Genomic DNA, 13,019 nt, shown 5'->3' on the forward strand with positions numbered 1-13,019 from the left:
GCGGATTACCATGGGGGAGAATGTTTAACAGATGATAACCTCTCAAGACTTAACTATGGAAGAGAAGAATGTTAGGTCGCTAGACATTTGACTGATGATGCACATGACTGCTCTCCATACTAAATTTATCTATGGCCATCTATGTCGTATGCCACAAAGCCAGTCAATCGACAGAGAAGTTACCGTCAAGTTTCAACACCCCAACCATGTCATAACCGAGATATGATAACTTGTAAAAAGTCCAACTGGAGCACCAAAACAGACCGTTTACTTAGTGCTTATAGTAGCTGCACCTCTTCCTCGGTGACTACCCCTTCCTCTGGACCCGCTTCCTCTATCTGGCCCGTGGAAACCACCGCGGCCCCCACGTCCACCGCCACGTCCACCACCACGATTCAATGCCTTGGGAGGCGGCACCTGGGAGTAATTCTTAGGTCGGAAGTGAGGGTTGTTTCTAACCACACCTGCCTCGGGGTTGCTGTTATCCACCGATACATACCCCGCACGAGTACGGTACATGCCTCCACGACCCCTGCCGCCGCGTTGTTCAGCGCCGTCACCGCTGCTAGGGTGGGGGCGGATTGGTAAAGTAGTCTGCGGCGATCCTCCGTTCGCCGCACCGCGACCTCCACGTCCCCTATGAGAAGCACTATTTCCTCGTGTATTACTCAAGCCCGAGACAACGCCACGGTACGAGTTTGTCAATGGAGGAGGAGCCGCAGCCTCCTTCAGCTGGCCCAGCCCATTAGGGCCAAGCGGAGCACCGTATCCTGCCACAGTCAAAGGCGAAGGTTGGCTCTGTGCCTGTTGACTGGCGGCAGCCCGTGTGCTGGCGAGTAATTGACGATAGGAAACATTGAGAACGGACGATGCCAAGACAGTTTGGCCACGGAATGGGGAGCAGCGGTCTCCCAGAGTGGTTCCGCTCATGAAAGAAACATCAAAGACAACGTCAAGCAACATGGCTCGGGGCGTCCGAGTGAGGCCGACAACTGTTCCTCGAGTAGCAATGGGCACCTTCCCAGAATCTTGCGCGTAGACCACACGATCTCCAAGCTTGAAAGTTTGATTCTGCAAACGCTGCTCGACATCCGAAGGTCGCAGAAGCGCGCTTCGGGGGACACCTCTGATCTTCTTAGGTTGCATAGGAGGTTGACTCTGCACGAGTCGATCCGCGTCCTGTTCAATCAACTTCACAACATCAGAATCCAACTGCTCAGCCTCAAGAGGAACCCTCTCGAAATTTTTGGCTTCCATCGCTTTGAGCCAATCTCTGATTTCCTTCATCTTCACAAGGGCAACGTCCTCCGGGTAGAAATCTGTCGGCTGGTAACGGTCCTTCTGAGGGTTACGTTGGATACCAGCAATAAACTCTGGAAATTTAATCATGTACTGTTGGAGAAGGTCGACTGCCTTCGGACTGAATTCCCAGCCAGACTCCCCACGACGGGAGTAGCCAAGGACTTTCTGTTTTCTGGCTTCGAACTTGAGATTCAGACCCAAATTGACGCGCTGCCCCTCTATGTCAACAGAGAATGAGGAGGTGATCTTTGCCAACACCAACGGATTCAAACGCAGGCTGCGAGCAATGGCAAATGAGGGCATATAGGGACATAGCCTCTCCGCTTCTCTAGCGCGATCTCTCCCAAACTCTGGCTCGCGGCCCTTGATTGCAGCAATCAACCCATTGACCTTGCCGTCTTCGTGTCCTGTGATATGCACCGGTCTACCATAATTGAAATCGCCCAAGAAAAAGGCACGCGAGCCTTCGGGGAATTCTTTCTCGATGGGTAGGGCATCACGTTCGATGAAGCGCTCATCGGGGTTGATAACTTCGTCCACGACGAGCTGTAGCGCATAGTCGGTTTCCTGCCCCGGAATATCGGCGAATTCCTTAATTGTAGCACCCTCGTCTGTTTTGATCAAACCCTTGAGAAGTTGAACGTGCACCATTGACTCAACGGGGCCAATAATAGTGCCAAGTCTGCGACTGTATATCCCTTCGATCTTATCTGCCTTTTTCTTCCACTGATCAATTTGAGCCTCAGTGTGAGGAATCGAGACCACATGATTCTCTCCTTCCGGAAGGAGATAATCGAACAGCTCATCAGATACACGGATGACAAGAGCTTCCTGCAGAAAGGGGTATCCGACAAAGACACGCTTCCCAAGCTTCTGCTTAGCCAGCTCAATATTCGACCTGCTGCCCGGGTCAAGTACCGTGATAACCATACTCTCGTTGCGACTCTCCTGTTGGAAAACGCACACGCCGTGAAAACCAAGCTGGCCTACGTGCGGCAGAGTCTTCAAACTTGGGAAACCAGCCAATGCAGCCGCTCCAAGTTGGACACCCTCGACCAATCCAATATAAGGTTCCAAGCCATCCATGGTAGGCAGGTCAAAAATATTCTCAATGCAATGGCAACTGGGAATATCAGGGAAGACACCAGGGAGAGATGAAGGGTAGGTGAAGTTCACTTCCGGTGAGTAAGTAAACTTGAGACTAACCCCAAACCCATTTCGCGCTTTTTCTTCCGGAGTCAAGAGGTGCTCTCTGGTGGCAAGAGCTTCCAAGAGGCGACGTTCATCAATAAACGGAATCTTGACAACAGCTTCCCATTCCATCTTCTTGCCGTTCATATCCAATTCGAATTCACGCGGATAGAAGTCGATGATGGGAGATTCTGGGGACGTCATTAAGTCCCGGAACGCGGCAGGCACAATTTGCTTGCTTCGGTCAGGTAAGACACCCATGAGCTGCTCGTACGGCTTGAACGGTTGGCCTAGTTTAAAATTCATGTCCGCGTTCAGACCCTTGATCACATCTAGTCATGGTCAGCAAACGAATGAGATGCTCAGGAAAGCTGTGGTAGACGACTGGGAGGAGCAAAGTTATTATGTCAGATGAGTAGCCAGCACGTACCAGAAATCATGGGCGCATAATGATACTTGAAGAACCATGGCCAAGACGCAATACCCCTGTAATAATAATACAGAACCCATTGAAGACCTTGCACATAATTTTCCGTCAGTTTCCGCAATTCCTCGTGATTGTCGAGACCCCATCCAAATTTGCTCATGTAATACTTGTCTTTCCAGTCCTGGAATTTTTCCTCATACTTCTTCTCTGCTGCTTTCTGAGCTTCCTCGGGGGAAATCTCCTGGACCTTCGCATTGTCATATCTCCGAATGACACGCTGTACGGCCATAGATGCCTCTTCATCTTCCTCCTCTTCGCTGTCGTCATCCTCGTTGACAGGGAGCTGAAGTCTGATGAATCGGTCTCCGTGCTCGTCCGCAACTGTGGTCCATGGTAATCGCAGGTCGTCTGCAAGTTGCTCCACAAATTTGCGATCACGAGCCGGTAGTGTGGGAGAAAGGTCTAGAGGTTTTGAACCTGATGCCTTCTCAGGCCTGTTCAAAACGTACTTCTTGATTTCTTTGAAAAGCTCCTTCTGGGCTGGCGTGAGAGTCAAGCCCTTTGGCTTCTCTTGAAACTCAGAACCGTTCGCGACGCCATTCCGTTTGGCATTAATCCACCTCGCGTCAGAGTATTCGGCTTCAAAGAAGCGAAACTCAACATCACTCAGAGCTTCAATAAGCATGCCGAGGCGCTTCAGGTTGATGACACCTCCCTCGTTGACGTAACCACCCATTTTTGGCAAGACGTCCTTGTAAATCTTGAACATTAGCGAGAGGGCTCCCTCGTTGATGTGCAGATTAGGAAGATTAGGCAAGAAATCGTTCCCAACGAAGAAAGCCATCAGGATGAAGTCATCGATGACCCTTTCCATATCGAAGGGGAAATCCAGAACTCCCTCCTGTTCTAATTCCTGAAACTCCAATTCCAGGTATTCTCGAACCATACAAAGATGCAAGAGGTAGAAGTTTTGGTGCTCAAGTTCCTTAGGCTTCTTCTGGACTTGGCGACCAAATGTTACCTCCTCACGAAGGAGACAGAAATGAGGATCATGACTAAGAAGGCCCAACATGATCAAGTCCGCATCAAGACCATAGAGACAGTGACGAATGTTGGGGTCATACCCTGGCTGTGCTTTCGCATGCCGGATATACTCCATGATCTTATGTTCACCTTCTCCCGGTACCTCATGACCCGACAGCACAATATCTACCCCTTGCCAATCTTTATCCTCTGAGATTTTCTTGTTGATAAAATACTTCAGTTGTTGCGTCAGCTTTGCCATGAACTCCGTACCGGGAGTGATGCAGTTGCTGTCGAATGGATCCTCTTTCGGCATCTCGATTCCCTGGGCTATGGCCTTCTCCTTTGCCACCTCAGCGTCCAGGGCTGTTCTAAACCGTCTCGCACGCTGTTGATTCATCTTCGCGCGTGGAGCGACACCGTCAACCGCCATGAAGAACAATTTCCTTGGCTTGATCTTGCCGTACAGATGCTCGATATAGTTGAAGATCGCTATAAACATCTTATCCTCCGTCATGCGAAACGTGGGAGAATCGCTGTCTTTATGTGTACAATTATGAATAATACCGTTCATGTCGAGATAAAGCGCATCGAATTCAGGTATCCGATTCTCCGCGATCAACATGGAGATCGTGGGATAGCGCTCGCTGAGCCAGCGGAAGAACTTGGGAACACCCATGGCGAATGAATGCGAAGTTTACTCTAATAAGGATGAAGTAGGTCAGTCAAATCAGCTGCGGCAGCGTCACAGACTGTTGTAGTCGTCGCCGTCGTGACTGGTCGTTAAAACTCGAAGAAGAACCCAAGTTCGGAGGCAAACCATTCACTGAATGGTACTATAGTCGTAGACAAGAAAGGAACGACCGGGTATCTTCAGGGAATGTAAGACACAAAGACGAAGAATAAAAGGAAACAAGACTAGCACTAGAAGCCTAGAAAAGCGAAATAGGCGGCTGAGGCGCCTTCTCCAGAAATAGCAGTTCAAAAATGTTGATATGAATCTGAAGCAGTGACTCCAAGTGACAGCTTTGCGACCTTTACTGAGTACGGAGTAGAGCCGGCTCCCGAGGACATTTCGCCAAGCCGCTAATTCTAAAGTGGAATGGCCGATTACGGGCGCCAATTAACGCGCTGCCGACGGGAAGGTCGCGTTTCTCAAGTGAGAGCTCGATGCACAAGTCAAAGCTCTACTCTAACCCCATTGAAGCTCCTATACCTTGCCAATTACCTTGATATCCATTCTTACGCAGGCCAAATCTGTCTATTTGGATTTCAGAGATATTCCGTGCACCAACAGGACATCATGGAGCCCTACGACGACGGTATAATCTCCAGATTACCTCTCTTTGTGCGATAATAACTGACATGTTTCCGTTGCAGCTGTTGTTGAGGAGCATGAGGAGCAGGAAGAAGAGCGTACAGAGGAGAAGATTATCAATGAAGGTATTATAGATCGGCCTCGTTGACTGGCTTCGCTTTCGTTGCGACTAATGCGGACCTTGATCAGAATACAAGACATGGAAGAAAAACGCACCTTTTCTTTACGACATGATCCTTAGCACAGCACTAGAATGGCCCACACTCACAACACAATGGCTTCCCGATAAGCAAGAGTATGTGCATTGCTCACTGCTTCGCACGCAACAGTAAACTGACTCGTTTTCAGGGTCCCGGATAAACCGTATTCTACTCATCGCCTACTGATCGGCACGCACACTTCTAGCGATGCGCAAAATTATTTGCAGATTGCTCATGTCCAACTCCCCAATCCGTCTGCTCCAAATCCGGACGACTACGATGAGGAGCGCGGGGAAATCGGAGGGTACGGCGGCAGCTCTAAGAAGGCGCCCATGGAAATCAAGTTCAACATCGTGCAGAAGATTGATCACAAGGGCGAAGTAAATAAGGCCCGGTATCAGCCACAGAACCCCAACATTATTGCTACCATGTGCACAGATGGCAGGGTCATGGTCTGGGATCGCTCGAAACACCCAAGTCTGCCAACGGGCCAAGTCAACCCTCAGATGGAGCTCATCGGCCATACGAAAGAAGGATTCGGTCTCAGCTGGAGCCCGCATACTGCAGGACAACTTGCTACCGGTAGCGAGGATAAGACAGTCCGAATCTGGTAAGAAAATTGTATTCGCTCTGCTTGCGCTAGTAACTGAACATTTGGCACAGGGATTTGACGACATATTCAAAGGGCAACAAGTTACTGAAGCCTTCCAGAACTTACACTCACCATTCGTCTATTGTCAACGACGTTCAGTATCATCCTCTTCACTCGTCCCTTATTGGCACTGTATCCGACGACATCACTCTTCAGATTCTAGACATCCGAGAATCGGAGACAACTCGTGCGGCTGCATCTACAGAGGGTCAACACCGCGACGCCATCAATGCCATTGCTTTCAATCCAGCCGCCGAGACCGTTCTAGCAACCGGGTCTGCCGATAAGACAATAGGTCTTTGGGATCTGCGAAACTTGAAAACTAAACTGCACTCGTTGGAAAGCCACACTGACTCGGTTACCTCAATCTCATGGCATCCTTTCGAAGAAGCTGTTCTGGCCAGCGCAAGCTATGACCGTAAGATCGCTTTCTGGGATCTCAGTAGGGCAGGCGAGGAACAGACACCTGAAGATGCCCAAGACGGCCCACCAGAGCTGTATGTATATCTAGCATCCTTTCTGTTATTCGTCTATTCGATACTAATTTCCTATGCAGTCTCTTCCAGCACGGCGGGCATACCAACCGCATTTCTGACTTCAGTTGGAATCTGAACGATCCGTGGGTTCTTTGCTCTGCTGCCGAGGACAATCTACTCCAAGTATGGAAGGTCGCCGACGCGATTGTTGGCAAGGATTTGGAGGATGTGCCAACCGAGGAGCTGGAACCTTGATTCAGAGATCTGATGGAGGACTGTCTCCAGAAGATTGATACCTGTACGGTGAGGACTAGTCAATTACATTGTCGACAGTATGCATCATATCTACGCATATTAGTGCAGTTATTAAAATATCAAGTGTGAAGGCGTTCAGGAAAGAAAGAAAATCTGAATGTATCTGGTACGTTTGATTTCAATTATTGAAATTGTAGTGAAAAAATTAGGGGCACAGATAGGCAGTATACATTGCGAACCAACTACACAGGTCAGGCCAAACCGTGAAAGAGTCGGACATTTTTTCCCCTCAATCTAATTTCCATACACTTCTCGTACACCTGACTTCCCATTGTTGAAGACAACATTAATTGCCGTCATATATCTGATTACATGTAGCAGAGAATGCCGAGGCTACCGCAACCATACATGGCAGATGCACGTCACATATTTGTATAGTTTGAACTAATGTCAGGACAGAACTTCATGTTCCGTTTCCATCTCACACTGTTCCTTATTCAGGGCTCAATCAACGCTCAATTGGAGGCAATATAATAGCCGTCATTACATATCATAAGGCGATGACTCAACTGAGCCTAACAGCAATTGACTTATTGAGTGGTATAATCAAAGTCATCAGCGCAGGAGGCAAATGGCCTCCAAATTTATCCTGAAAATACTCCGTACGCCAAACTGGGACTAGCCAATACCCCGCCTACAGTTATCTCTCCAACGGTCGTATATATACCAATCATTTTGTCTCCTGACCAAGGCGGTGAGAGACGTCTTTATGAAATTAGATCGGCGTTGGACCACTTTCGGAGGGGTCCAGTTCCTCCGAAAAAAAGAATTAGTAACTAACGGCCTAGTTATTCAAAACGCCGACCTCCGATGAACTGAACTTTTGCCCCCTCTACTTCTCCTCGCAATAAATGATGATCATTATTCTCTCGCCGTTTGTTTTCTCAATCTAGGAGGTCCTTTATCGTCTTGTTCCGGGTGCTCGATTCGGCTACTCATCTGATTGACTTGATCAAGGCGCCGTCCAGCCGATCTTCAATCACTACAAATCTCACCCCTCCACTTTTGTATCTTTGATTACTTCCAGGGTCAGCCATGAGCTCCGGATCTCCTCCTCCAGGCCCAAAGCCTAAGTCTGCTATTCCGCCTCACCTTTTGAATGGTAGCTCTCCTCTTCACCCTTCCAATTCCACTGGCGGTCGTGACGCTCGTGAGCGCGAGAGTCTAAACTCATCCATCCGCTCCTCCTTTGCTCCTCGCATTCCCGCTGAGTTCCACTTGCCGGAAATAGAAACTCATCATGTCAGTGATGCCGCCGATACCTATAATGGACCTGTTCGGAAGTCGGGCGTTATCAGGTAGATCAGCTCTTGTTGATCAAGAAGAAACAAAGCTGATCCTGTTCATCCAGGCCTACCTTGAGCGATCCCCCGCGAGACCCCAGAGATGAGGGCGGTGCTTTAACCCCCCCGGCAAGTTCCAGTCGACCATCTAGCCCGTACACTGCGAATCCTCCAATTGACTTTGACGGGCTGAGTTGGCCTTGTAAGTCACTGTCGTGGTCTTCGCTTTTGGATTACTGTCTAATTGAATATGTGCTAATTGGCTCTGTGGATAGGTCCCGGCACGAGAGCACGACTGGAATCTACTCCTGAGCAAACTGAAGAGCGCATTCAGAAACTTGCAGGTGCTGTAAGAACTATATTTGAATGCATTGGAGAGGACCCAGAGAGAGAGGGCCTGCGGGAGACCCCTGAGAGATATGCCAAGGCTATGCTCTACTTCACCAAAGGCTACGAAGAAAATGTCAGGGATCTTGTTAATGGAGCAGTTTTCCATGAGGACCATGATGAGCTGGTTATTGTTAAGGATATTGAGGTGTTTTCCCTCTGCGAACATCACATGGTACCTTTCACTGGAAAGGTAAGAATGACCTCCATAATTTTCAATATCTCCACTGATAAAATTTCCTGGGATACAGATGCATATTGGATACATCCCTGACCGTCGGGTGCTTGGTCTTTCTAAGCTAGCCCGGCTGGCGGAGATGTTCTCCCGAAGACTTCAGGTGCAAGAACGTCTCACCAAGCAAGTTGCCCTCGCCATCTCGGAGGTTCTGAAACCCCGCGGCGTTGGTGTCGTCATGGAATCTTCCCACCTTTGTATGGTGATGCGTGGCGTACAGAAAACCAGCAGCACCACGACAACCAGCTGTATGCTGGGTTGCATGCGGTCCAGCGCGAAGACCCGGGAAGAGTTCTTGACGCTCCTTAATAGAAAGTGACGCTCATACTGACCCAGAGTATCTGGGTTTCAAGATTTGTTACCCCGTTTTAACAGTGGATGACATTTACGATTTGCATAAGGAGTTATGGTGGTTACCTTTCAACAGGTTGTCGGGTGTTGGCATTTTGTTTACTGGATGATGTCGCGAACAAGGAGTTCTTTTCTAATTTTTTCTTATTATACACAAAAGACTCTGTTCATATTTGCATATGCAAATATCATGTATCGTTTTCTCTTCGTCTCTTGTTTGTCCAGAGCTTCGAGGCATCGTACGGATTTTGGTTTGTTCATTCGCACAGAGCTGGAGGATCGGAGATTGGTGACAGGACAAAACAGATAGACTATGGAAAATACAGGTTCTCATTAACTCTAGGCGTGCTATGTACCATATCCTGATGTTGGACTCGGACCTTGTCACTTGGCTGACGTGTTTCATTGAGTCAACGCTACAATCGCTTTACAAGTTCAGAAACTGACTTCGCCTACTATATATTCAGCATACTGTAAGGTCATGCAAAATCGTGATGAATACACATCTTCTTGGGTTGATAACTAAAACGCTAAAACTGTCCATGGTCCATCTTGTGTCTTATCCACCTTCAGTTGAATGTCAGCGTAGATCTGCCATCTTCCACTGTGGTGACGCAGTAGTGAGGGCTCATGCATTGCTTTGGACTGCTGGTCTTAGTCAGTGGGTGGTGGTTTAGATATTCACACTCAACACGCATGTCAAATTCACTACACGATGAACTCGAGTCCTTTGTTTTCCTTTGTTTACATCTCTTGATCATCGCTCTTCTCTTGACGCGCCTTCACCCATCCTTTGTATCGCTTAACAAACATTTCCTTCAAGTCTCTTGCTCGGCATTTCCTGTAGACAGTGCTCCTTTACTAACAACGGGTTTGTCTTTCCCTTCGCACCCGAGTGTTTTCGAGCAAACAACAATGGCACGAACTATTCAGAGTGAGTTGACCCCAAGTGCTCATGAAATAGGGAAAGGATTGCCGCTGACAACAAGATATACTTTAGCGGACCGCAAACAGTCCAAAGCACCAACCAGGCCTGAACGTACTCCTGATGAATTGGAGGCCGGCGAAGCTCTAATCCTCCTCTCCAGGGGGTATGGAGACCCCCCAGCAGGCCCGAGGCAGAACATGCAGACACAAAACGATCTGGGCAGCTACCAAATGCGGAACAACCGGGGTGTGCCCTCGAATGCCTATCCTCGTGCTCGTCAGAACACGGTATTGGCCCAGGCAGATGGTAGGATGCAAATTCCTCAAAACGTTCCGCAGCAACCGGCGAGTGCTGCCATGCCGGCAATGCAAACTGGCCCCTATTGGAACGGTAATCCAGCCGCAGCACAGCGAGTTGCTTTGACGGGCCAGGAGGCGCTGCAGGCATATCTGATCAGACAGCAGATCCTTGCAGGTGTAGCGCCCCAGGATATTATCATGATGAGAGGGCCACCGCAGCATGGACGTCCAGCTGTCCCACCGCTGGTGCGGATAACGAACCAAGGTGTTTATGCTCCTGTCATACCTCCCGCGACATTCAACGGTGTGTTTCACCCATTTCCGATGTTGCCTGTTCAGCAGAACAAACCCAATGTCCCGGCACCTACGGCTACACCTGGTGTTCCTTATCCTGCCGTTGCTCCTGGTATTTCTCCTCAAACCGCTAGAGAACCCCAGTGCCATTGTCCTCCTAATGGGCGTATGATGCCACAGGAAGCTGGCAAGTTTCAAGCTCAACGACCCTTGAACAGAGATCATTCTAACGCAGCAGCAATGGCTGGTTTAGATACAAACCTGGGTGCTCAGAACCGAGTGGTCTTACCAGCGGTTATGCAGCCCAATGGGCAGCAGCCCCAAGGCCCATATTTTCTACCCGCCAGGACTATAGCGGAAAGAAATGTGAACATGCCAGCAAATAATATGATAGCGAGACATAATGGAATATTTGAGAAGAATGCTGGGTCTCAACGTCCATCCTGCAAAACACCCCGAATCAAAACTGAGTCTCCTGAGCCCGAAGAGGTTCTTGCAAATCAAGTTGACCATACCAGCATTCGGAAAACCGTACTCGAGGCAACCGGACACAGACGTCTGCTTTCCCAACCGCATACTGCGCCTCAGCCTCCCAACGGCGGGCATAGATCTGCAACGAACGGCACAGACACTAGGCAATCTTCGGCCATTCCGACTGCCGCAGCGCATAGCTCAAAAAACGCCGCACTGCATACTCGCAACGAAAGCAAAACCAGCAGGCGTGATAATTACAACATGCTCAAGGCCCTCATTTGCCATCCGTCTATGGCGTTTTTGGTTTTTGATCATCTTGAAATAGAGGATGTGGTCAATCTGCATCTTAGCTGCAAGCCTGTCCATCAATTTGTGAGGAGCGTTTTGGCAATAATCGTCATGCGTAAGGCGGCACAGAAAGCGCCCGAATCACTGTGCACATTTCCGTTCCTTTGCTATAATCGACTTTGTGATCGCTGGTCGGCGCCACCCGGCCTGAAATTGAACGATATAACGTACATCATACCCTCAGTCCGGTGGTTGAAGATGATCCTGTACCGCGAGGCAATCGTCAAGGACATCATGAAGCGCATGGCTGACAAAGGCTGGAAACTACCCGACAGATGTGCCACAGTTGTGAAGAAGCTCTGGTTCTTGATGGACATTCCGGACAACAGACGTCGGACCTGGACAATCAGAAAGAAGACACTGTGGACTGACAACGATCTTTTCCTCGCAGCTTACTTCATCGTGCAGTTGGATATGCTCTTCACGGACAGCCGCGCGAGAAAGAAGCAAGGTAGCATGAGACGCCTGCTCATGGCCCAACCCAGCTTGACTCTGCTGTGGGATGTGCTCAGGGACAGCGCGTTGACTACGCATTACGAGACACTCAAGGCATATGTGCGCTGGCAGTATATTCCCCGGGCACATGAAGCGGGTTTGTTTGTTTTCGGCGTGCCACCCAATGAGGTCGGTTCTCTACAGTGGGAAGGATACGGCCGAATGGCAAGAAATGCCAAAATTCAGCGACCAGACGAGCTTGTTTTGAGAGAGATCAAGGACCGGAACCTCGACATGCAGCGTATGTATGTGGACATTATTCTATCCGATAAGCTTGAGCCCAAGGAGGATGTGTCACCATACAGGTGGCATGAGGAGATCATGAAGGAGTTTGAGAACTTGCCGTGGATGCAGGTCGTGAATGTGAAATGACTTAATGACTGAACGACTGCATGACTGAGGTACAGGAAGGCCTGTTACGGTCAAAACAAGTAGATGATGACCTAAGATCGGGAAATCAGGGCAGCTCTGTGGGTGGTTCCAGCGGGTTCTGTTAGTGTAGATACGGTATCGCTCTTTCGAAGCGGACAATGTAAGTAGTACTCGACACTTCTAAATAGCACCATGTAAGATTCATCTTTTGTACGAAGTTACCTATTACCTAGGCCTCTTAAAATGAAAAGAACTGTAGCAATTCTCCGTCATCAGCTGTTGAAGGCCAAGTCAAATCACGTGCTACCGGAGCGGCTTTTCTTGTCTCCGCAAGTCTGAACAGGAATCGGAAGCCACAACTTGACGTTTTCCACAGACACCATCAACCACCATTTCGTATACTTCCCAATAGCTTCCAAGATATGACATATCACCATGAGATTGAATTCGGATCAGAAGGGGAGAATATCACTGTATCTTTTTCTGATGTTTGTTACATTTGGGATGGTCGTTGATTGCCAGCCGGGCAGTCCTCGGCACTACCCTGACCCAGCCCACCATGTCCGTTGCTCCGCACATCAACAACACGTACCAAGACGTTGAATTGCAACGACGTTGCCTGGGGAGACTGAGCTCTACATGGCAATTT

At 49.1% G+C, this 13,019-nt stretch overlaps 4 protein-coding genes across 4 annotated transcripts; 3 read left to right on the top strand and 1 right to left on the bottom strand.

Annotated features, from left to right (window-relative positions):
* Positions 1-25: 25 nt before the first annotated feature.
* AFUA_5G03120 (chromatin-binding exonuclease XRN1) lies at positions 26-4,968 on the bottom strand. The gene is made up of 2 exons (XM_742938.2): positions 2,924-4,968; positions 26-2,825 (listed from the first exon to the last, which is right to left on the bottom strand). Exons 1-2 carry the CDS (start codon positions 4,620-4,622, stop codon positions 268-270), a joined length of 4,257 nt encoding a protein of 1,418 aa, XP_748031.1. The 5' UTR covers positions 4,623-4,968; the 3' UTR covers positions 26-267.
* A 140-nt stretch (positions 4,969-5,108) lies between these two features.
* Positions 5,109-7,015, top strand: hat2 (WD repeat RBAP46/RBAP48/MSI1 family protein). Its single transcript, XM_742937.2, has 6 exons — positions 5,109-5,265; positions 5,324-5,386; positions 5,451-5,556; positions 5,610-6,071; positions 6,125-6,610; positions 6,670-7,015. The coding sequence occupies exons 1-6, from the start codon at positions 5,247-5,249 to the stop codon at positions 6,842-6,844; spliced, it is 1,311 nt and encodes a 436-aa protein (XP_748030.1). The 5' UTR covers positions 5,109-5,246; the 3' UTR covers positions 6,845-7,015.
* Positions 7,016-7,655: 640 nt separating this feature from the next.
* Positions 7,656-9,552, top strand: AFUA_5G03140 (GTP cyclohydrolase I). The gene is made up of 4 exons (XM_742936.2): positions 7,656-8,202; positions 8,256-8,389; positions 8,463-8,767; positions 8,826-9,552. The coding sequence occupies exons 1-4, from the start codon at positions 7,940-7,942 to the stop codon at positions 9,126-9,128; spliced, it is 1,005 nt and encodes a 334-aa protein (XP_748029.1). The 5' UTR covers positions 7,656-7,939; the 3' UTR covers positions 9,129-9,552.
* Positions 9,553-9,790: 238 nt separating this feature from the next.
* On the top strand, positions 9,791-12,370 carry AFUA_5G03150 (uncharacterized protein; the record flags this gene model as incomplete). The annotated part of the gene is made up of 1 exon (XM_742935.1): positions 9,791-12,370. One exon carries the CDS (start codon positions 9,791-9,793, stop codon positions 12,368-12,370), a length of 2,580 nt encoding a protein of 859 aa, XP_748028.1.
* Between the last annotated feature and the right edge of the window lie 649 nt (positions 12,371-13,019).

The sequence above is a fragment of the Aspergillus fumigatus genome, chromosome 5 (genome assembly GCF_000002655.1).
Source record: "Aspergillus fumigatus Af293 chromosome 5, whole genome shotgun sequence".
Classification (NCBI taxonomy): domain Eukaryota; kingdom Fungi; phylum Ascomycota; class Eurotiomycetes; order Eurotiales; family Aspergillaceae; genus Aspergillus; species Aspergillus fumigatus.